The sequence below is a fragment of the Taeniopygia guttata genome, chromosome 4, assembly GCF_048771995.1.
Source record: "Taeniopygia guttata chromosome 4, bTaeGut7.mat, whole genome shotgun sequence".
NCBI lineage: Eukaryota > Metazoa > Chordata > Aves > Passeriformes > Estrildidae > Taeniopygia > Taeniopygia guttata.
Window position 1 is genome coordinate 26,553,153 of NC_133028.1, and position 25,253 is coordinate 26,578,405.

The window sequence follows — 25,253 nt, forward strand, 5'->3', positions numbered from 1 at the left end:
TTATAAAATCTACAAGTGAAGAGGTCTCTGTGGACGTTTCTATGAAACCATCCCACTACTCCTTTTACATGGGAAGGAAAGTTAAAACCAGTGGAATATCACCAGTACTTACTGGATGTTAAAAATAACATATAACAGTAATGCTTATCACATATGAGAGAAGAAAAGAAAGTGCCTGAATAATACTTTCAAAATTAGTACTGTCTGTTCTTAATAAAACACAAAAAACCAAGGCCACGAGTATACTAATCTTATCCATTCACTAAGTTCTGCAGAGGAGAAAGGAGAATACAACCCTAGGAGCAGATTTCCCTTGCCTTCTATTTAAGAGGTTGCTAAATTATTGAAATTCTGCATTAAAAATATATGGCACCCTGTCTAGTGAATGACGGATCTGCAATGCGTAATACAGAGCACAGGCTTCACAATACATGCACATGAAATGACTTGCTGATCTAAAACACTTGCTAACTGCCAACATGATTTCAAGACAGCTGAGTAGAAAAAAACAAGTTACAAAGTAACAGACTAATGATTGAATTTTGTAGCTGAAATTTATAGCTCTAAAAGCATTTTATTCACTTATTTTACATTATTCAGATAAATAACATGCTGTAAGTTAGTAGAAAAGCAAATAAAAATTAAGATGGCTCCAGCAATTGCAAGTATCTTGTCTTACGCTACTTCATACCATGTGTCATAGCAATGTTATGGAGCAAGGCAACTCCATTAAAACAGAGGAGTCAATGGTTATTTTTTACTCCTCTCCCAGGTATCCTCTATAAATATTAAATATATATATTAAAAGAGAGAATGGGAGCAGATACAGCCAATAGCAATGTGTCATTGTTACAAATCTGGTTGTCTGCCTCCACTGCTGAAAAGAACAAGACTTTGTCAATAAAATTTGAGGATGCTGCCAGCAAAAATCCAACCAAAATGACAAAGAAACGTTCTGAATATATGACTTGACTTATACACTGTTACAGTCAGCCTACTTTCTTTCATATGGGGAGGAAATATTGTACACCATGTAGAAGTTATGGATGATTTAAAGAATTTTTTCTTTGTGCAAACGAAACATCTGTTGAAATCTCTAGCCATTTCACTGGGCTGCTGCTGAACTTGCCTTGCTCAGTATTCAAAATCTGTTGTCAATCAATAAATTAAATGAATGGATAAAGCATGTTCTAGGGAGAGCCCAAGGATTCACTGGAGAAATGCAGCCTTTACCAGCTGCAACTTGGCTGAGGCCAAGGGGTTCATTCAGCTTTTTAAGATGTTACTAAATCAGTTCACTTTCTTAATCCCAAAATATAGTTCAGATCCAAACCAGGAATTCTTTGGTGGTAGTGGGGGTTTAATCATGACATGTGACATATCATTGACTAACAGATACCTCCACTGACGTACCAGTTCAACACAGAGGGACCAGCCTGGACCCTGCTTTTGAAAGGGGAAGCCCCAAGCAGTCACCTGCACGCTGCCACATAGGATGTTATTAGTCCAACATTGCCAGTGAAGTTACTACAAAACCTCTGTGTTTGTGTCCTGTGCTTGTTGGCATCCTTGTGCACCCAGTTACTGCATGGCTCCAGGAGGTATTTCAGACATGCTGCCACATGCCAAGATGCAGAATATCAGTTCTAGTTCCTGAACAATAACTCTTATGGAGAAGGTCATGAAATGCAGTTAGTTACTCAGTGGACTGGGGACCTTAAAGGCCATACCTTAAAGATTCCCCCAAAAGGTCAAGCGTGTTAAAGATATCCAAGAAGACCCTCAGACCTGCTAGTCTGCTTCCCTACAGTGTAACAAGCTGTGCTGTGGCTGATCTCAGAACCAGTATTCAGAGCAGGATTTAAGCTACAACAGGCATAAGAGCTCTGCAAGAGCAGTGTTTATCCTCACATTGCAGGACAGCCCAGTTCTGGCAGATTTGTCAGAGAAATAGCTCAAGGAAAAATATCCTTGTCATGCTGCCAGTGCCAGTGTTAAACTAGGTTAATTGTCAGAGAGCTGCGGAGGTCGGCCAAACTTGCAGCATACGGCCTGTGTGGCTTCATGTCAGGCAAGAAACGAGAGTCTGCTGCTTGGGAGTGATCACCGACCTCCTGCAACTCCCACCACCTCACTCCTTCCTCCTACCCCACCACACCTTTGGTGCTTTGCCCTCTTTGGTCCCCATTCCAACGTGGATTGCCTGTTGTGAGGAGGCTTCCAAGTGCGGTAAATGTTTGACCCCTCTGTGCTCCTGTTACATGGGCCAGCCATGTAAGCACCTTTTTTTTTTGAGCAACTTACAGAAAAATCAAACATAATTGAGATATAAGTCATTCATAAAAAGAAACGTTTCTGCCAACCATAATTGTTACATTGCCTTTCCATCTTGGCAGGGTTTTAGTGTTTTTTTGGCTGACTGAGGTTTTACTTTTGGCAACAAAATATGTTTGTTGAGATTGACACTAGACAATGTCAGCCTTTTCCAAAGGTGTGAGAAGCCTTGAGAAAACAATCCAGAAGAATAAAACGCCTAATTCTGATCTCAAGTGTGTGGAGGTAGCTGTGATTGGAGTAAAGGTAACTTTCTTGCATGCATAGAAGGAAATGAAGCAGAATCTTTCTCAGTCTATAACTAAAATGCCAATTTTGCTTATACACAAAGTTCCCAGGCAGAGCCAACAAATTCTTAATGCTCTCATGGGGTTTTTGGTTTCTGGCGCTGTCCTAGACAAATTTATTTCTGCACCTAGAATCACACTGGGAAAAAAAATGCTAACCAGTAACGGTTAATTGTACCACAAAAACTCAGCACTCTCTAACCTATGCAGAAAAGCCAGGAGGGTGTGCTGCTGGGGAAAGGTACCATCTCTGTGAGAGGGTGGCAGAAGGTGGGTCAGAAACCCAGATCCCACTGTGCTGCTAAAGGGGTGCAATTAATCTTTGGCTGAAGAGTGACCAGACCCAGACATTTACAGTCAGTTAAATGACAGCTTTCTGCTGCACTCCTAACGCTAACATAAAACACTTTTGAATGCAACACAATATATTTAGATAATTCTGTTTGGGCACTTCAATACTAAGAGTTTATATTGCAACTCTTTTGTACTTTTAACAACAATACAGCATATTTTCAGTTCACCTACATGAGATTCTGCTTAGGGGTTTTCTGGCCTTATTTGTACTAACATTTCAAGCTCTCCTGTGCAAATCTAAAGGCTGGAAATACAAAGAAGCACAATAGAGGCATGACCATGGCATGAAAGAGGAGGGGAATAAGCAAAGCTAAGGACCAGAAGAGGTATGAGGCAGAGGACAGAAGTAGGAGGGCAAGGGAGAGAGATGGTGGAGAAGGGTGAGACTAACTGCAGTGAGAGACTAGGCTGAGAGTAGGTCTTTGTTTGAGATTTTGGGGGAGAGCTCATAATTCTGAAGGAAAACCAACTCCATATGCGATCCCTTTGTGAAGCTGTAGCATAGGGATGAAGCTAATGGTAGCCGATGACACACTCATGACTTTCTGTTTTAATTCACCTCAGCTCTGCTTTCCAAGAGACATCCAATTCTAATATTTTGGAAAAGACTCTCTGAATCTTTTTTATCTTAGTGTGCTTTATCCTGGCTATTTAATGTAGATATCCTAAACATTTAATTTATATTATCATTTAATAATATTTCCATTCAACATTTGATTTCCAGCACTTTCAGCTTTAATTAACCTCACAGTTTATCTTTGACACAGATTTCCACAAACACAGCTTTGCACAGAATAAGGAGGCCAACATGTGGCTTTTGCAGTTAACTAACACATGAGCCAAAAAGGTGCTCCAGGCTTATCAATTTTGCCAGGAGTATTGCATGTGCTGTGCTCCCCAGCCTCTGTGTGGGGAGGATATTTTACAGGGATAGACTTGCAGCCAAACACAAGTTTCCCCACTGAGTTGAACAGAAATTAAAGAAGTTGGCTGAAGAGTTCACGGATGTAAGGGGGCTGGAAGAGTGCACCTTACTGTTTTTACCATAAAAAATATTTGCTCAATGGCAGTAGAAGAGACCTGCATCTCTTCTTTTAAAACTGAATAAACAGAGAAACAAAATTTTTCTGGTTATTCCAGCCCATAGTGCTGATTTGAAATTTAAGAGAGTATTTATTGTATAAAAGTTATATGGGGAAACTCAATTCAGTTAATTTGGTGAGATTCCTTTGACTGTTTCATGCAAAACTCAAGAAGGGTAAGGAAAAAAATGTACTTTTTTCACACAAGGGAGTAGGTTGTGCATTTCCACCTAACAAACAAAATATTTTAAAAAACAACGGCTTGATTCAGATTAATGGGGTAGATCTAGCTGATATATTACCAGCTGGGACTAAGGCCAGGAGCTGTTTAATCCTTTGAGGGAAAGAGTGCCAGCAAGAGTGGCTGCCAAGGACTTCTCAGTGCTCGACCTATGCCGAGCACACGCAATGCCCAGCACCATCCTGGGCACTCAGTCACCATGGCCATGTGCTGAACTGGGATAAGACTGAAAAGCACCCCATGCTGCCACATGATTGATGTCCTTAGGGAGACAAGGTGAGGTCATTTACTGCCTTGTCTTGCAACCTCCTTCCCTTCAATTTTATTTCTAAGTGCCTCTTTGAGCAAAAGGTGCAGAAAATCCTGCTATTGAGGAATACCCTGCTGTATAGCTTGTCCTATGATGTGAGAGGGATAGCAATGGTGTGAGCAGTGCCACCAGGTCATCACACTTAGGAAAGTTTCCTAAGAGTGACCACAGGTTGCCTCTCCATCCGTATACCATGTTTTTAACTGGAGGGAATAACATTCCTTAACCCAAAAGAATGCTGGGGCAAGTATTCCCTCTATGAAGATATGTCTGAAGATATGCCTAAAAGAAAGCGAGCAGATACCTTTCAAAGTCTTTACAGATATATAAAGAGGAAGGCATGGACCCTTGGGCAGGGTTTCCTCAACACCCATGTAGACCCTTACAATGGTGCGAGACATTGGGTGGGTGTCCCAGAGACCCCTCAAGATAGATCTCACAGGTTTCTCTTGTTCTTCTGTCAGATGTTTCCATGGGCTTCTCCTCAAGAGGGAGAACCCTGGCTTACCACATGATGCTCTTCACGATTTGGCAAAGAGCAAGGACAGGAACAACAACTGTGTCGAGATCTGTGCTAAGGGAAGGACAACAAACAATAGCCAGGGAAGTGGTTTTAGTGCAGGTAACAACATCAGGGGACATGTATATGTATTTGCTTCCTGGGAATACCTGTAATTATCAGACTGCTAACAGGAAACTAAAACTGCCTCTGTGGCACCCAGCTGAAGTGCAAAGGTCTGGCACAGCCTTTGTCCAACTTAATTTCTCCTCTTCAAATCTCCTAAAATCTCTTTATTTCTTAGCTGGATTCCAAGGCCTGCCTCTCCAGATGGGTTTTGTGCTATGCTGTAATCCCTATTCTCCAAGTAGCCCACTGCACATTTAGGAACAAAAATCCCCTGGAACTAAAGCAAACCTCAGCAATGCAATACAAATAACATAACCTTTGAACAGAGTAGAAGGGAAAACATGGATTTTGTGAGAGAGAGGCCAGTGTAAATCCCAGCACTCTTATTTTTCATCTTGTGCCAGCACCGGTGATGGTAACTGCATCCTCCACTATCCTCCACTCTCTCCTTGTTGCTAGCAAACCCATCATCCCACTCTTCCTCCTCAACTGGAATTCCTGGTAGCTGACAGCCAAGAAAATGAGTCCTGACTGAGGCCAGTATGTGTACTTGCCAGCAACCAAAGAGTACGACAATGAAAAAAATGCTTTCTGCCTACTACGGCCTAGTTTTGAGCCATGGTGCAAGTCATCAGACACACTACACACAGCAGGGGCTCTTCAGTCGGCTGTGGGAAAAGATTTACAAAGCTGCTGGTTTGGGGTACAAAAGTTCTGTGGCAGTTAACCTGTGTCCCTGGGTGCCAGGCTTTCCTGGACATCAGTGGTTTATCTGTTTCACTCATAAAATTGCATTAAAAATGTCCAAGTGACCAAGCAACCGAAGAATCAACCTGTAGGTCATAACATTTGTATAAACTGATTAAACAGGACTGAAAACAGTACTTCTCTTTTTCTTTCAACTGCTGTTAGTAGAATGGACCTTTAATCCATCCCACTGATTAATATATCAATGCCTTGTGCAGCATCCAGCAGCAGCCAGAGGCACTACATACACGTGGAGGAGAAGGAGAAATTCCTGAAAGGAGGTCAAACTTCCTGATGCCCATTTGGATTGTGTCAGCCGCAGTAAATTGTACTTTCTGTTGCCCTGGCCAGAGGCAGAGTGGTGTGGGAGGCCCTGAGCAGTGGCTTCTGGCACCAGAGAGCATCCAGGGCTGGAGAGGGGATATGCACCTCCCATTGCTGACTACTGAAGATGCACGTCCAAGCCCCAGTCCACACCCACTCCATTGGAACAACTGCAGACATTCAGCAGAACTAACATCTCTGTGGGTTAGAAGGCTAAATAAATAAGAGATGAATAGCTACCGTACATCATAGCCCTTTATCCTGGGAGAATCAGTGAACCTGAATTCCCCAAGAAAAGCAAGTAGGCTGCATCTGTGCCTGTGCTCTGATTAATCTCATTGGTTTGTTTTCCTGGAAACTAGATGTCCCAGATGCCATTGTTTCCATTATAAGTGTTCATCTGCCCTGTTTTGAGCTTGATTGCTCCTGTAGCCTGCTTGGCTTAACTGTTTTTTGTTTGTTTCTTGTTTGTGTTTTTCTGGTTTTGTTTTTTTTAAAATTAACATTCTTAAACAAAATGCCAGTAAATTAAAATGAGGACATAGCTCAACACTAGATTTGTTAAATGTTTAAAAACACCTACAGCATACAGAAATCCTTAGCTGTTGTACGCAGTATGACTAAATTATTAATAGTTGCCATGCACATCACACAAGGATTTCAAAAGGCGACTTTGTGTTTCTGCAAAACACTGCTATTTTTGTCTGACAGTAGGGACAAAATAATTTGAAAATTAGTCACTTTGATACTCATCACAACTGTTACTAAAATATTCCCACAATAGGCATAATACAGTCATTTTTCATTTTAGAGAGAATTAGACATTTCATTCACTATCTCAATTAACATCTTGAAAGTTTACAATTTGTTAAAATATAAACAACACATAATTAATGAAAACATAGTGAAACAAATATCTATTTCTAGTCATAAAAGCTCCACTAACTAGTACAATAACATTCAAATTAAAGCACAAATTAAAGTAGTAACATTTACAGAGATATCATAGAATATTTGTTTTGTGGCTTGGAAAGACCAGCTATGGGGTCATTTGAGGTGTGTTTTTTAAAAACATGAAGATATGTTAATGGATTGTTACAGTTAAATTTGCTTCACAGAAAAAATAACATTCTGCTGTGGGCAAAAACAGAAATACGGGAAAATTCTCTTCTGTCTCAAGTGAATTATTTCTGGTGAAAGGCTTCTCAGCATTTTGCTACAGGCATGCAGCTTTACACACAGAACATTATGCATGTACACAGACAGTGCTCTACTGGGGGTGTCTAGCCTGATGCCCTCCCCTATAACCAGATCCCCCGAAAGCTATTTACAGAAAATAAAGGAAAAACACAGATTCGGAAATGGAAATAAACCCCAAACCAACAAACACCTAATATATCAGCACAGAAAAACAAGTTGATAAGGAAAAAAGCAGTTTCACTCAGTACATCTCAGCTGCTCCCAAAGCAGAAAGCAATGGGGACGTACTGCTATTATTAGCCCTCCGGATGGGAAGCAGCACGGTGTGGAGCTGTTGGCAAGACATCGCAGGATTTTCTTCACATGTATGCACAGGCACAGACACACAGACAGACCCCCCAAAACGCTCATGGCGAGCCCCTTCCCACCATTCGGGTCAGACAGACAGACAGAGAGCACGATGCCGGCGCGACTGTGCGTACTCACAGCTCGGAGTACAAGAAGTGCAGGTTGCCCACATTGTCTATGTAGTTTGCAGGACTTAGCCAAGGTAGGACCAGTAACAGGAGAGCCTTCATTTTCAGGGCAGTGCTGGCACTGCTGCTAGGTTTCCTCCTTCCCACCGTCTCTCTGTGCTGGTGGGACACACAATGAGAAGCTTTCGTGCCAGCCAAGCCCCTTCTAAGCAAGCCTTTCCATTTCAACGCAATGGTAGCACATTATGAATCGAGCTTAAATCCCTGAAACAAAGCTACACTGCAAAAATCATTGACCTGTAAGAGGATTACTCGATCTGACTCTCAGATGGGTAGATGTGAGGGTTTAGGGACAGCACAGCGTGGTTGGCGAGACAGTGACTTATGCTGCAGAGGAGAGCGATGCTCGGGGAAGAGACCTGCCTCCTGCAGGATTCAGAGTGGTTCTTCAGAGGCAGCTGGTATGTTTACATCACTGCCCACAAGCAGATGGGTTACGAGCTAAAATGCATCACAGAAGGGTGTAGCTGTCTGACAAGGGAGGGAAAAAAAATGCCCCCTGTGGAGTTTTGTAGCAGGCGATATCAGAAGACCACACCTTTTTAAAGTAAAACACTGCAAAAGATCACAGCCAACTGCTAGCTGTTTGCATCTCAGTCTGAATTCCCCAAATCCAGTCAGATGGTTTTGTACAAACATAAATCTTGTAATAATCCAAGGACATGTCTCTTCTCAGGGTTTTTTTTTGAAGGATGCAAGAGCAAACATTTTAAATAAGGATGCTTTCAGTGGACTGCTCCATGGTAACCAGTGTTTAAAAAAAAATGGTAAAGTTCTCTCATCAATTACAAAGCATAAAACAGCAAGCTCACCTTGTTCCATCAGTGACCTCATCACTGATCAGGGCAAACTTTTGTTTTCTTTCTGAGAACCAGGATTGGTCTCAACTTGAATAATGCAAGTAATGTGAGGACTGCTGACCACCCTGGTGACCCTAGCAGAGTCTACTTTAATTTATTCACTGAGAACACAATAGTGTTCTGTGGAGATGTCAGGTGGGCTCTGAACGGTTCTCAATGCAGACATCAAATATTTATGATTATTACTGATTTTTTTTAATTAGAAAAATCACACATTTTCCTTTCCCTCTATTGATTCACCAGAATTAAAGAGAACAGCATTAGCTCGTTCTGTTTAATCCGTCCCTGGGCATGATAGAGCACAGCATCCTTCTCTTTGCTATTAATGGGAGATGGGGTGGCAAGAGATGTTTCTGCATTTCCAAGAATTAAAGGCATAAGATTCCTCAGGTGATGAATTAATGTTGTGCTTAAAAAAAAAACAAACAAAAAAAACCAAAAACAAAAACAAACCCAAAAAACCGAAAAAAACCCCCAAAGGTACTGTGCAGTGTCAGCAAGAACAAGGATGTAGAAGTCCACCTTTAAGTATCACTCAGAATGTTCCCTCCTATTTCTTCCCTCAAGTGGGAATGCTAGTGGGGTTACAGTACCTATTCCCTGTAAAAATGAAACCCCCAACAGCAGAAGTTCCCTGTGGTTTCCTATTCTCCCTTAGACCTTAAGGTAACTCAGCACTCCCAACCATTCTGAGGGAAGAAAATCCATGTCATGAGTAGCAAAGAAGAAAAATGTCCAGCCTATGTAGCAATGCTTTGTATTTCACTGCATTAAAGGCTTTAGGGTAGGAAGACCCTACTCCATCACTCCAGTCTTCTGCTCCTGGAGTTTGCAACCCTGGGGCCTGGTGCAGGGAACCTGACACAGGGAAGAGGGAACAGCAAGAGATGGTGGGAATATGTTACCAAGACAATTCTTCCTATCCCTGCTTGGGCTCAGGCCAAGCAAGCCAGAAGCACAAGATCTTGAAGATCCTGAGGGGAAGATCGAGGCCAAGCCCCTGACATTCAACAGGAAGTGCTGGAATAAAATGTGCCAGGCCTTTACAGGACCAAATCATTATTTATAGCACTGCAATTCCGTAAGACATGTAGTGAAGGATACCTTTTCTACCACCTTAAGGAAAAGACACTAAGAGACAGGACAGCACATATCCACATAGGAAAATCAATACTAGAAATTAGAAGTTCTGCTGGCTGTGTGGCTTCCATTCAAAAACCAATATTCCAATTTGCTTATTTACTGGGGACTGTAATTGGGGTAAATTGGGAATGGGTATCCTGCTAATTTTATGGCCACAACATCATCATGTCAAAAAAATCGAAGACAAACAGGGAGGTCTAAATCACATTAAATTCAGCTGTATGTATAGCAAAAGGAAAGGGCATTTGCACTAGGGGCTCAAGATTTTGTGGTTCGAATCTGTAGAGAAACACAAATTCAGTGACAGCAGCTCATAGAAGATTGACAGTCCCCTTACCTGCATTTCTGTTGAAATTAACGTTTGAGGCCTGTTAGAGAAGTACTGACCTAAGACAGAAAATTATGAGTAACTTATTTTGTCCCCTTAGCCAACACAGTGGAACTCCCAGAGCACTGCTGGCCGGGGCTGGGGCCTGCTGCCACTGCCTCTTGCACCATGAGCCAGAAGCACCCTCACAGGGAAAGCCAGGTCCAGAAATGTGGGGACAAGGGCACCCAAATCCACAAACACCAAACCTCCAGCATGTGAAAAGTGGTCTCATGACCTTCTCAAGGGATTAATAAACCCATCCCTAAAGTCTGTGGGGGTTTTTTTGTGGTTTTTTTTTGTTTGTTTGTTTTGTTTTAGTAATGCAAAATCATCACATTTTTGGTTGGTTAGGATACCATAACTTTGTGAATAAATTCCTAGTGAGAATCCAGGTGCTTCAGGAAATGAGGTCTCCAGTGCAAATGAGGGCATGTTGAATGGCAGGCTGCAGAGCCACTGCTGGTTGTGGGCTTGCAGACTGCCAAGTGTGCAGTATGTGAACACACCTCCACCCTCTTGGCTCACCAGCCTATTCACCAGCCATGCTCTGGTCCTCTGTGCAGGACATGTCTGTGCACGACAGTCTAGAGCCCCGTGCTGGCTGCTCAAGGTTTCCTTCACATTTCCCATCCAGAAGTACACACAGTTTACACTTGCAAACTTCAGGGGAAGTAATTTCCCTGGGTAACAGATACAGCTCACAGAAAAGTGCGCATCTTAGACCCTATCTCTCCTCAGACCTGAGGTGCTGTTATGCAGACTGTGGCAAAGTGTTAGTCTGCTGTCAGAAATCACAGCCCTGAAAGTACCTTTTTACCCTTCTACTTTCCTTATAAAAAGCAGAACATGCAAGACAAAAGCAGCAGCACATGCCTTTACTATGCAAAACAGAGAATCATTCAGTTCTCTCATTGCAGAGGAACCAAACTGCTCCCTGGAGGGGTCTCTCCCAGAGGCAGGATTGAGAGTGATAGGGTGGATAGGAGGGATAAGGGTGAAGAGGGAGTCCAGCCAGACTTCCAGACTCTGTCTCTCTGTGAGCCCCATGGTACCCTGGGTAAGTGCTCACCTGGAAGAAAGGAGCACTCAAGTTCAAAGACCAATACCAAACTGAAATATTTTCTGCTCTACTTCTCATATAGGTCATTTGTGATTCAAAAGAGGTTTGAAGAAAGGGCAATTATAAAACCCTTAATGTGCTATTAAAATATTTATAATAGCTCAGCTTCCAAAAACATGCAGACTACCTACACACTGTCATTGTGCAGCTAACCACTAAGTATTCACCCAGAACTGCTAATGATAGAATGAAGTACCTTAAATGCATTGATGCATTTGATTGTGTAAAAAGAGTAAGATATAGCCTATATCTTGGACTGTAAATTGACTAAATTGAGCTCTAAATTAATGACACTGTGTTCACCGGGAGTGAAATAAACAACTCTTTCTTTACGTTAACTGTGTATTTTGATCAGTATTATTTGAAGATATTTTTTCCTCTACTCAAAAATAAGAGTCAAAAAAGGTCTATCAACAACAACTTACTGGGTTTGGAAATGCTGTTCAAGGTGACCACGTTGCACAACCTCTGAGCAGTGTTCTGTGAAAGGGCAGCTAACCATTAGCTTATCCAGGAGGTTATTCACTAGTATGCTGGACTTCCTGCATGTCTGGAGAATCACAAGCTTGCGGTCCATGGGGCAGAAGTCTTTTTCCACAAGGAAGTTTGTAAGGCAGGCTGTGCAGAAGGTGTGACCACAGAGCGTGTCTAATGGCTGAAGCAAAGGTTGCAGGCAAATGTGGCATATCAGATCATCATCTACTTCTTCGGTGTAGCTGTACAAGTGGTTTTCTTCCGGTAAATGCGCTTGGCCGCAGGTGACACAGAGTGGCAGGGAGCTATCCTCCATTTCTTCTTCTTTCTGGCTCATAATCAGAATTGATGCAATTCAAAAGGGGGCAGGTGGGAATACCCAACCTGTTTTCTAATTGTGAGAGCTGTAGCAAGGCTTGTGTGCCGTCAGATCTGTGGGGAGAAAAGCCGAAGGATTATGTTCTGGGTTGTGTTTTCTTGCCATATTTGCAGTATGTACCTATATATGAAGTACTATATCAGGTACTAGGAAACGATTGTGTCTTTGGGATGAGAGAGTAAAGCAAAGAAAGGGGCAGAAAAAAAAGAGAGAATTAACTCCAGAGACTTATTTTCTCATAAATCTAGCTTAATTTACAGACACTCTCATTGTAAAGAAAGATATCAAGATAGGGAGAAACACTACAGGCATTTAATGGTTGAAAACCTTAAATTAGCATATAATTGCAATTCTAGTCAGATGATTTTGTGGCCACATTACTTCTGCCAGAAAAGTAGCATTGTGTGTGGGCAAACACTGCAAGACTGTGTGCAGAAATACAGGTAAGAATAAACCCTGCTGGCCAAGTTCCCTTTTCAGCACAGCAAGAGAGAGTAGCAGCTTCACCTAATACACACAAGGATACAAACACTTATTGTAGCCAGAGGGCGGATAATTTGGGTTATGAGAATTTAGAACTTTGGGCCCTGTAGACCATTCTCATACTACAGCAGCAATGGACCTGGACCCCTGCATTCACAGTTTGCCTGCTTGCAGTCAAACAGTTATAACCACCTGCAGCAGCACAGTCAGTTCAAAACTTCATTTGCTCTGCAAAGAACCGAACACCTCACAAACTGAAGTGCACAGCACAATGCTAAATAGTGTATTGCTCAAAAGAAAGCCTACTCCTTTATAATTTGTTGTACAGAAACTCAGTATGTTCCTAGCTAAAAACCCAATTAGCTCTGGCCACAACACCTGCCTGATGGTATTTTAAAGATGTAAACTCTGTGGGTGGCACTAAAACCAAAGAGTAATTTGTAGTTTTTACTTGATGAACCCCAACTGCTTGTTGGAGCACTTATGTCTCATTACTTCTATGCTTATTTGGTATAACACTCTGAAAATAAACACGGAGATATAAAATATGCAATGGCCCAATTACTGCTCTTGCTTGAAAATGTAAATCTTATTTGCTGCTCTGCCTTAGCACTGTACCCTTGCTTTCAGCTTGACTTAATTTGCTGAGACAATGTGTCAGCCACAGACACCCATGTCTGAGGGCAAATGAGGGAAAGAATAATAAGAAAAATATGACTATGACAGAGCATATTTTCATATAAATAAACCCTTATTTTTATGCAAAGCTCATGGGTTCTAAACCTGAGAAATTAAACTTTAACATGACAGGTTTTTCTGACATGAAGGTAAAATAATAGCCCCACTAACACTAACCAGATGTTTAAATGTCAAACATTCTCTTCAATGTTTTGCTAGATCTTATTCTTATGAAGCAATTATGTTAAGTGCCTGTTTTTGCTTGCAAGAGAGAGTTCTGCATAAGCTCTGCCTCCTGATTAGAAGTAGCTTCACTGGAATTAAAATCATTGCCTCTTAGAACCCTTGCAAATATTTAAAATATGCAAAACTGGGTCAGATGTTCCCTTTTGTAAAAAAATTCACCAGAGCTTTATGGAAAGTTATTTGTGAAGAAACAAACATCTCTCCATAGTGCAGGTAGCAGCTCCACCTATTATCTTAATATAGGAATTCTTATTTAATTCTACTAAGGTGACACACAGCAAAATAAAACGAGATAACAAATTATCAGGAGATGTGCTGGAGACTATTTGGGCACTGTAAGAAGCTCTTGGATAACTTCTAGATGAAGTGGGGTGGCTGTGAGTGAGTGTCCATGCTCTCCACATCCCTTGCTCATGGAGGAATCTCAAGTCAACAGGACTGCTTTCAAGAATGGCAACACATGGCTTGGGAAATTGCATGATTATTAAAATAAATGTAAAATTAATTAGAAACCAATAAAGCATGACAAAAATAGCACTGTGTTATAAACTTAGTTGTCTTTTACATTTTCAGAATGCCTTGCAACCAGGGGTGTGTGCAATGTGATGCTGTTTCTCCACTCCCCAGCTGTGTCCTCTTGCACCACCACATCCATGTGGGTGCTTACCCTATGCACCACACACCAGAATACAGCCAACTCCAGCATTTTGCTGTCTCGTGGATGCTCTCAAGGACAGAATTCTTGCTTCTTGCTGGCAGGAAACCCAATACACTGCTCCCATCAGCCAACCTGAAAGCTAAAGCCAAAGGCTGCTCTGAGAAAAGAGCAGCCCCCAGGAACAGGTACATGGGCATCTGAGCCACCCCTGCCCAATCTCATGCCCTAACCCTGAAAGTACCTGTCCTCCACTTCCACATGTACAACAGAGCAAGACCCCTGATACAAATTAAGGTACAGCTGGAAACAGCACTACAGCTCCAAAGTTACTGCAATTATTTTCACAATGACAACAGAGAAAGAGAGGCACCGCTGCCCTAAGGCCATGTTCTGCTGCAGCAAAAATGATGAGAGAAGCCTCAGAGGAGGCAAAGTCTGGCTGTCCTGGCCATGTTACAGATACTCTTTATCAATCTGACATACTAATAATGCAATGCTAGTGGAAAAGGGCGGGTGTGAGGAGCTGTACCTGAATTTTACAATGTTTGCATAAATTACAAATACTTGCTACAGCACAGGGAGATAAAACTATCCACATTTATTACTAACAGGCACTGAGTTTTTAGAACCGGAAATTCAAGTCCTATGAAACCTATTATTTAGAAAATTTTGTCTACATACTAATATAAATTCTGGGAAAAAAAAAATCTCAGACCCTTCTGGCTAACCTGGTCCACATTCTCTCATGAACCTTCATAAACTGCTGGACATATCAAGCAATGGAATGATTGCCATTTTTGGGAAGTGATTATACCACCAAAAGAGTTAGCATGGAGGGTGTGTGATGGAACTGTTATACAGATTCAGTCAGAGGTGGATGCTCTTTGCAATATTTGCAGTCATTTGTATTTATAACATTTATGTGCTGTCATATAATAGCTACATAATTAGCATTACGTCCTTTTAGGAAGCTTAAAGTCTTCATTCCTCTTGAACATTGTAGAAGACAGGGGAGAAGGTATTTAAATTTGACCTATTGATTACTAGTGCATATTTCTACTCCTTCCATAATCTATGAATAAAAAACAAAAATACACTTTGAGCAACAAAACCTGCACAGGGAGATGGAAAGCCACAGTGAAATAGGAAAGGTAATAATTTCCTCACTGAACCTTTATTCTTCAAGCCCTGTCCTTCAGAGGGGAAGAGATGAGAAAACAGAGGGGAAGAATTCTATGTTCAAGTTGGTGTCAGCCACCACTGGCAGCCTCAGTGGAACATGGATGTCACTTTGGCAGTCTCTTGCTTCTTGTAGTCAGAGCCATATTGACAGAAGGTGGTTCTTGCAAGGATGATTGGCAGGAGAAGCTTTTAGAGGAGGTGGTGGTCCCATGCCTAAGCAGACATCACCATCATTTGCCGCTTCCCTGCTGTGCAGGAGGTTTTCAACAGCTCAGGTCCCAGATTTAGCATAGTTTTACAGCACCTAGCATAGATTGGCTTGAATAAAGAGAATCAAGTACTGATTTGTAAGAATACCACAGTGTTGTGGCACTGTGGTGAACCAAGCTTCAGTCCAAGGTAGAGACCTGAAGCACAAGAATACATTGCAAATTATGAAGGAAGAACATTTTTATCTGGATATCCATATTTCCAAGTTTTCAGCCACAAGCTGTAATGACAATGGTCACATCAGGGCATAAAATAACCCCAGGGCTGTGACCACAGTGAAAACCACTGTCATGATAACATTTTTTAAAAAAAGTTACCCAACAGGCTGCACTGGTTTGAGGAAGTTTGCATCTTACTGGTCCTTACTGCTTAGGAATTTGCAGCCACCAGAAGCACTTACAAGAATAACAGAAAAAAGCCTGGACAGTAACATGAAGAGTAGGTAGAGAGAATGCCTTTCATCTCCTTGCAATAACAAATCCATAGTTACCCCATCCCAGTGAAGCATTTAACCAATCTTAAGCTTAAATTCTGACTTACCACCACAGTTACACTGGCAGCAGTGTAGCTAGACAAGGGCTTGCTAAGCAGAGTGGCAGAACCTCACTGCCTCTGCCCAGCCACCATCAAATATTAACCCAGCAGTTCACCAGGCTGCACTTGGAAGTAGCATGGCACAAAATGGGAGAAACTACAGGTAGCAAAAAATGAGTAACAAAAGCTAAAGGAAAAATAATTAAGTGATGAAAGATATTGTGGAAATTGCTATCACAGAAAGAATAAAACAGATGCCTTAAGGCCAGAGAAAAAGTGATGTGGAGCCTGGAGGAGTAGCTACTGGCTTAAATCACAAATGGAGAAAGATAAGCCACTGAGCAGGTGTTACTGGAAAATAGTGGAGCAAAACAGATGAGCTGCAGAACCGTAAGAGGAGTTCAGCTCCAGTAGTTCATTCTGAAGTAGTACAGCTTGGTGGTAATGAAATCTTCAGTCAATGATAAGAGTGTATAAAGAAAATGGATTCTAAATAGCACAGTAAGATTGACAAATATTAGTTGGTTTGGTAGCTTGGTTTTCTCTCTGTGATTAAGGGACACTTTTTAGTAATGTTCCTGCTTAATACACACTCAGAGCATATGTATAACAAATCCTGTATCTGCAGATTAAAACAGATGCCTTTTCACACCCTGTTTTCCTGCTGTACAATCCGTGGGAGATGAAGGTTCTACTGACAGAGCTGTTGTGCTCTTCTTAGCTAAATTATGATAGCAAAGTCATTTTGCATCCTTCCCCCAGTCCCAGCATGGGCTGTTATCTCCTACAAATGTGCATCTCTTAGTGACTCACAGCCATCCATTTCTGTGGGTCAGTAAGGCAGTGTATGGCCAAAGAGGCCCATTCACAGGCATGTAAGGAAACCACTCTGCCACAGCAGCATTCACAGCTGCCAGCTAAGGGCAGGAGCTCCTTATTCTTCCAGAGATGCTTTTATTTGGCCTTCCTTTCACCACACTAGTTGTGAGCATGCTTTCTTGATAATCAGCTTCTTTGCTGAGGGTTTGGAGACTGCTATCTTGTCTGTTCGTGTTAAAAAATATCCATGTCAAATCCAAAAGGCTTGACAGCTTTCAAAGTTACAGAATTAGCTCTTTAATGAAGCCTCAGCCCAGCTGCCACTGGCTAGATAGATGTGGGCATGGTCCCCATCTAGTGGCTCACCCTCACTGGGGAGAAGAGTGGCTCATGGCTAGGAGGGAGCAGAGGTCCTCCTTCACCCCCTCAAGCAAAAGCACAACAGTCCTCCAGTTATGCAGGGTTAGCTGTGTCCCTGCTTCTGCCAGAATCTGGGTTGCAAGATCACATTACTTATTTAATAATCAGATTTTATAATGAAGTATGAGGTTGAATGCTTTTAGAAAATTGTTTGCCATTAGTAAAATGGTAACTGTTTGACCTCCTACCTTTCATCAAACCGTCTTCCCCAGTAACAGCTACCCATGTTTCCCATTACTGTGGTTTGTACCAACTGCTTCTCTCCAGCTGAAGTTTTTTATAGATTACACTGACTTTACTGTTCAAGGTGGTACTATACAACAGTTGTGGAAAACATTATAGAGTGATCTACACTTTAATAATATGTATTATACAGTATTTTAGATTAAAAAAGACAGTGATTTGCATTCCAAAGACCTGGCTAGAAAATATCATGTAATAATTTGCACCAATCTTGGTATAGCTGCACTAAAGGCCAAAGGGGTGAGTCAGTTTGCCTAGACTTGAAACTTTGTTTGAAGGAAGTGTATAAAACATTAAGGTGCCCAAAATCTTATCATCATACCTTCTGACCAGAATTCCTCCTATGTATTACTACTCTCTTTTCCCCCCACATTTCCACTTCTTTTTAAATCTATTCTGACTAAAGAAGAACCACAACATTTTCTTTCTTCCTGGTGTGTAATTAGATAGAAATTTGTTATGGGCAGAGGCAAGATGCATACCTCCAGGTAAAAAGCCAGTAGCTGGAGGAGACTTGTGGATCCCAGAGATACCAATTTAGCAGGTAAGAATTCATCTTGACTTTTAAGATGATAGAAAAGACTGTTACAACTTGCTCTTAGAGGAAAATAATTGTATTTAAAAGTTCAGCACATCAGTACAGAACATCTCTAAGACAACAAACAGGAGCTCCAAAACCTCTCCTCTGCCCGGCCCCAGTTTTAAGACAGCTGATTTTTCAAAGTTATTAATAGTCAAAAAGTCCTTCTCAGAGCTTATAACAATCAAAGTACTTTGCAGAGCCTTGAGTGATGAAAGGCATTTCCAACTGAATAGAAAAATCCAATGGTACAGTACAGTAGGTGAATAACCCCAACTTTTTAAGTTGTAGCTCAAGCTGTGAGACCCAACAACGTCAAACTGTGCCTGCACACAAAGTAACTTCTAAAACCAGAACCAGACTGTTTGAAAAGAATTTTTTTCTCTGTGGCTCATGCTGGAATTTACAGAATAAACCAATGCTGGAAAAAGTTTTTTGTTGTGGAATTATGTAGCTGAAATGCCTGTTAGGAATGTATGGAAATATATTCTGGTTTTTTGTCTGTCTCTCACACGCCCACGTAAACCTAGATTACTCTTTCTGATGATTTCATGGATACAAAACTTAACTCAGCATGTTAAAATACAAAAAAAATAAATAAAAAAAAAATCAGCCCAGAAGTACTGACAATATTAGGAACAGCTGGACAAGATCTGACTGAAGAGAAGATCTGAGCAAGACAGTACATATCCGTCAGGTTAAGTATTCCTTACTACAAGGAAAATGTCCTAGGAATTAACTCACCTCAGTAGAAAGTAGTGCTTCCAAGAAGACTTATTGCAGGCATGCCTCTAGTTGTCAAATACTGATGGTTAAGGTAGTAACTTCTGTTTCTTGCTTTTTTCAAAGCTCAGTAAACCCAGACTCGGATCAACAGCTTATGCCAGAACTAAAAGCTCAGACTCCAAGTGTGAAGATGAGTTGTAGCAAAATGGGCAGGCTGTGGGTAACTGCTTCCCAAAGGCACACAGTCTACCTGCTCAAAGGAAGTCAATCATGTGGTTGAAGCAAGGCACATTATGTGAGCAATTATGATTGACTCCTCAAGGGCTTCCTAAACATATGCTCATCCTAATTGACATAATAAATGCCATCGGCATTTCACATACTAAATTATAAAATGGCATGGCTACTTATGTAACAAAAGGTGCACTACCACTCTGATTTGGCTGATTGCTCTGTCTGACTTTGCCAAGACTGGCAGCCTCACAAATACTACAAGCTTGCTTTCAGCCATTTGAGCAGATGACAGAACTGTATTTTTGTGGCTGGACAACCAGTGCCCCAGCTGCCTTTTAAGATGCTGGTAAGCTGGGAACAGGTGCAACATGCAAACTGCATGAGGGAGAGCACCCCTGGTCCCTGCTGCAGGTCTGTCTGCTGTGTCTGCAATGGGGAGTGCAGACCACATGTGCTTTCTGCAGGCTGCCCTACTTAACTTTAAAATAAAAATACAATAGGCAGAGTAAATTGCATGGGATTGTGAAAATCTTGACTTAATACAGCTTCACAGTAAATCTTAATCTGTTTTTGCAATCCTCTCCCAGGGCCCCAAGTGGGTCAGCAGGGAAGGTGGGTGATGCTACTTCTCTGTCCTCCCAGAGAGGGGAGGGAAGAGGGGGCTGATGGACAGGGAGCAAAATGGAAGACTTCTTCCCCTCAGGACACTGAAACCTTACACCTCAACCTGGCTCCCATGGCCATGGCACCTGCCACCTTCAGACCACACAGCATCTCCTCATGTGACCACAAGATAACATTTAATAACTACAAAGCACAGAACATGTGATGGATAACCCTGCTAATAACACATAATAAAGTAAACTGTGCTTTAATTACACTCTGCCTTTACAACTGCTTCTCTGATCCAGGGGTTTCTTAATACTTGGCAAACTACTTAATAAGTTCTCACAACACCCTGTGGGGACCTTTTTTTAGAAGCAATCCACATGGTTAGAAGCACCTACTTGGTTTGGTGAGCAGGGGAAGGGGCAGCTGGCTGCTCCCATGCCAGTGAGGCCAGTGCCCAGATTCTGTCACAGGAATCCTTGTGCAGCAAGGTGACCCCAAAGATGCTCTTAGACCTGATCTGAGGGAAAGCCCTGACAAACTCCTGACTTTTAGGATTGCATCCTCTGCTTATGGACATGCACCTGCAGGAGGGACAGCAGCAACCTGCAGCAATTGGCTCCCCAGAGTAACTTCTAAACAATAGAAGAAAATGCTTGGGATAAAACCTCTGGCCCATTGCACTCAAAGGAAAAATTAAGCGGATTCAGTGGAGCAAGGATTTAATAATCTGTATCTCAAGTTTATTTATGTTGCACATAAATCCCATACTATGATTTAGATGTAATTATTATATTATACATTATAAAATAATATGAATTATTGTTAAATATTATATACTACATACAAGTAAAATTATAGGTCTGTAAAGGACTATAACTTAAATTATACTTGTATCTTAATTTTTCCTCCTCCTGCTACTTGGGGCCACAAAAAGGACTGAATAAACAAATCCTAAGCAGAAAAAAATGGTCCCATTGAAGAACTGCATGGTACAGTGACACTCTGCTGTTTAAAACAGCACAATCTGAAAGCATGCCTTGACACTCAGTCCCAGGGTCACAACTGCTGGGGCCCACTCCCATTCAGGCCCCTGGAAAAAGGAGGCCCCAAGACATGGTAAGGTAGTCAAGAGGTAAATTTCAACAACATAGGGGAGTGGTACAGCCTAGGGGCAGCCTCCAAAAATGGGAAAACACACACAATATGAAGCCATAAATAGAAATTTCAGTGGGCAAGAGGAATAAATTTTGATGACGTTACAATTTTTTGCACTGCTGAGTGCTGAATATTACATTTAAGAAAAATGTACTCTTGGAAAAAGGGAGATATAATGGACACTGAAGAGGCTGAACCCAGAAGCCCAGTTACTGTGGTCTGACTATCAGTTTTCTGGGGCTGACACAAGTTAGATTTTGGCTCTTGAACAGACATCTCTTATGAAGTAGTGCTGACAGTGCCCATTTATATCTGCTGTTAGTCCCTATTGGTCACTTGGGAGTTAGGTGTTCAGTAGAGCTTATAAGTCTGTTTAAAATGGAAAGGACTGGGTAAACCATAAGTATTCAAGTAGGAGCAGAAGCAGATCTTTCTAGATGAGGCTGTGCAATAGTTTCTGTTCCTGGGCATCTTTTTTTTTTTTAAATTTTTTTTTTTTTGGTAGCAGGATAATGACTAAGCTCAGCAAGTAAATTTTGTTTATTATAGTGACCAAGCCCTCAGCCACCAAAACACATCCTGTAGAGCCTGGTTCTACCTTCATCTGCTCAGTGCTGGGAAACAACAGCCCTGAGTATGGTACTACTCACAGGACTTGATTCATCACTGCTTTAATTAGGGCTTCATGGGAACTCCCCCAAAGCCCATTGCTAATTAACATGCATATGATGCTGATGGCCTTGTAATACTCCCCTTAACAACAAGAGGCTTGCTAAGGTTTTGTCAGCCAGGACACACGAGTGACACCAGCCTGGGAAGATAGTTAAGTCTGTGGCTGAATTAATATCTGCTTCCAGAACTGGTTCTGTAGGTGTGAAGACCAATTGTGTGCTGCTTAGTCCCGTGATGAGAACCAATTAGGAATTACATGCTCAAACTGTCCTGCTTCCTGCATCCATCTCACAATCAGATGTAATCTACTGTGTGCAGGCAGGCAAGGGGATTTTTTAATTATTTGAAGTTCCTTCTACAAATCATATTTATTTCAGGCGCTTTTTGACTGGCTCTAAACTGAGATACTCTTTTAAATAGCAGTAGTGTGATTAGATGAGTTCTCAGACTAAAATTATGAGAACCCAAAGCTATACTTTCCAGCACTGGGTTCTACTTATAAAATCCTGTGAGAATTGACACTGTTAATATATAATAAAAAATCAGCTTTGTAGTAGAAAATGAAATAAGATAATAGCATCACCTATACCTTTTTAACATCAGCATTTCAACACAATTTTTACTATGTAGCTATAACCATGGAAACCAAAAGGTTAGGGGAAAGACAAGCAAAAAGTTGACAGAAATTATATGCAAAATCAATCAAAATTTATCTGCTTTCAAACAAGCCATTTTCTGAAAGATATACCGATCCAGACAGAGAAATAGGAAGCATTTCTTAATAAGAAATTACTGGCAGATAAAACCCATCTATCTTATTAAGACTGTTCCAGTAAGAATGTTGCTGGTGTATTGAAGTGAAACTGGAGGACCAATGAGAGGATTCCATGAGCAGCTAGACACGTAGGAAGTTTGAGTGTTTAGCTCCTTGTAAAGGAGGAATTGATTTTTACTCAGAGGGATGAGAACAGTACACAGTGGGAAGCAGTTGTACACAACAGGAACTGCCAACTAACCATTCCATGAACATGTATTGAAGGTGAAAGTTTGTCTTCTGTGCTGAATCCTTTTGAATCCAAGTATTCAGATAATGATTGTTTTTGCAGATTCAGGTTGAGCCTTCAGGGAAAGCCTTGGAAAGATCAACTGCATATGTGTCCATCCCAGCTTCTAATTTCTGTGATAGAACTGGACATGCATAGCAAACAAGTGCTCAGTTGGGCAGCATTGCAGGACACCAGTGTCCACCCATTTAGCAAGAGTGGGGTCTCATTACCTCCTCAAAAGGTTCTGGCCACAGAGTCCCTCTGAATCAACCACAGGCCTCCATCTACCCCAACAGTGAGAGGAGCCAGGTGGCAGCACCCAGCCCTGCAGACAAGGCTGACATCTCCAGAAATACTAGACTGCTTCTCTCCAGCAGCCAGCCTTGAGGAGACTCCATACATTTGAAAGCCTGTATTAATTTACTTTCCTTCTGGAAACAATGCTGCTTGATTTCCTGGTTTGCAGTGAAATGGAGTTAAGCTATCATCTCATCCTGCGTGCAAAATTTATTTCCATTTTACTAAAGAAAAGCTATACTAGGGAAGATGCCAGCACATTCAAACTTCTTCCAAAAGACAATTCAATTTTCTTTTCTAGTAGATGATCACAACTCAGAGCCAGGAACATTCCTCTTTCCAGCTTTCTGCTACAACAAAGTCCTGATGCAGTTAATGTTCAAACACATGGGCTTGGAATACCCTTACGAAAGCAGAACCCATGTGAGCAAAGGGGAGGACACTTCTACAGGACCACAAACAAGTCAGAGAAGTTAGCAGTGGGAGAATATTTTCAGGGGGCAATGATAAGACAACGATGAGAGACAACAAAGCTTTCCCAGATTGATTCAATTTGTATCTTTGGAAAATACACGTAGGCTCTGAGGTTTGGGGTGGAAGAATAAAATAGCAAATTAGTAACAGATCACTTCCTTAAGAGGAATTTTCAGTCTTAGGAAAGTAGATGGGAGTATTGAGGATACAACTTCTCACACACCAGCAACTTTCCAAATTCCTGACAGTGATTTCTGGCTTTTGTTTGCACATCAGCTTTTGTACTTTTCCAACAACAGCAGATAAGAGACGCTGCTGTTTCAATGAATTGATGGAACTGCCTTGATGTTGTTCTGTATGAACCTGAATAAGCAAATGAAAAGTGTTTTGTTCTACCAAAGATTATGGGAAAGCAAGTGCCTTGCATAGTGCCCAGTACAATCACTTAAGGTTGTCCTGCTTTTCCTGCTGTTGAAGGAACCTTTTCATAGTTATCAGGCATCATAGAAAACCATGACATACAAGTCTAATATGCACCTTTTCTGGTTTTTGTGTTTTTCTTTGGCAGATGTAAAAATGGCTGAGAGCTTGATGCAAGCAGTCCATCCCTGGTCATTAAAAACAACCCAAAACATTAAGAAGTTTAAACATGTGAACAGGTCCTTCTGATTTATGTACTCGGACCTCTTGTCTGCTGGGTACTCTAAGTATGCATTTCGGTGAGTGAGGATGTCCATGTATCCTCATTGCTGTTCTGGGTTCTGTGTTGGCACTGTGAATATACACGTTCTCACATGAACAATCAGTCTTATGGATATAAATAAAACTTATAAGCAGTTATGCCTATTCATGTATATTCACAGGTTTGCAACTGCAGCATATACTGGTGCTGAATTCCAGGATGTTTTGAGTAAAGAACTGAGTGTAAGATTAAGTGTGAAGAACATGAGCTAAAGATAAAAACTGAATCAAGTTCTCTTTTTTCCCCTCACCTCAGATGCAGTTATATGCATAAAATCAAGCAGGAAGATACAGCAGTGGTGAATGTAGCCTCAATTCACCTCCTACAGCTGCAACGAGACTTTGTGGGTTTTAACCTGGGGGAGGGGAAGAAATGGGTTTCCAGAGGATTAATAAAGTGATGGGCTAAAGCAGCTACAGTACAAATGATACCTCTCCACAAATAATTGTTTGGATTTCAACACACTTTACTGAAGAAATAGATCTTCTTAGCAATGGGGAAGACAGAAACCCAAGCTCATCTAGCTAACAAAAAGGTTATGAACTAAGCAGTTTTTGCATGCCAGCATGTATGTGTGTAAGTAGTATTTTAACACTGCCTACCAAGAAGTGCAGCAACCTACAGGTGTGTTATATAGCCATTTCTGTTAGATTATGGAAACAAGCTCTACACTGGGCTATAGGGAAGCTGAATTACTAATGACAGACACAGATATTTATCACTGCCTGCTTGCATGGCACTCTAGAGTGTGCAGGCTGAGGTTTGAGTTTTGAGCCCACTCCCCTGCCACTAA

At 41.4% G+C, this 25,253-nt stretch overlaps 1 protein-coding gene across 4 annotated transcripts in view; it reads right to left on the minus strand.

The window, feature by feature from the left end:
• The window catches only part of LNX1 (ligand of numb-protein X 1), a 121,225-nt gene that overhangs the window by 54,045 nt on the left and 41,927 nt on the right, over positions 1 to 25,253 (minus strand). For 2 of the 4 annotated variants that reach the window (XM_002193037.5, XM_030271079.4), the window contains exon 3: positions 11,962 to 12,442. In XM_002193037.5, coding sequence (XP_002193073.4) covers positions 11,962 to 12,347 — 386 coding nt within the window. In that variant the 5' untranslated portion in view covers positions 12,348 to 12,442. Of the gene's footprint in view, positions 1 to 7,993; positions 8,509 to 11,961; positions 12,443 to 25,253 lie in introns of those variants that run through there. The other 2 variants (XM_030271080.4, XM_030271081.4) reach the window with 2 other exon arrangements.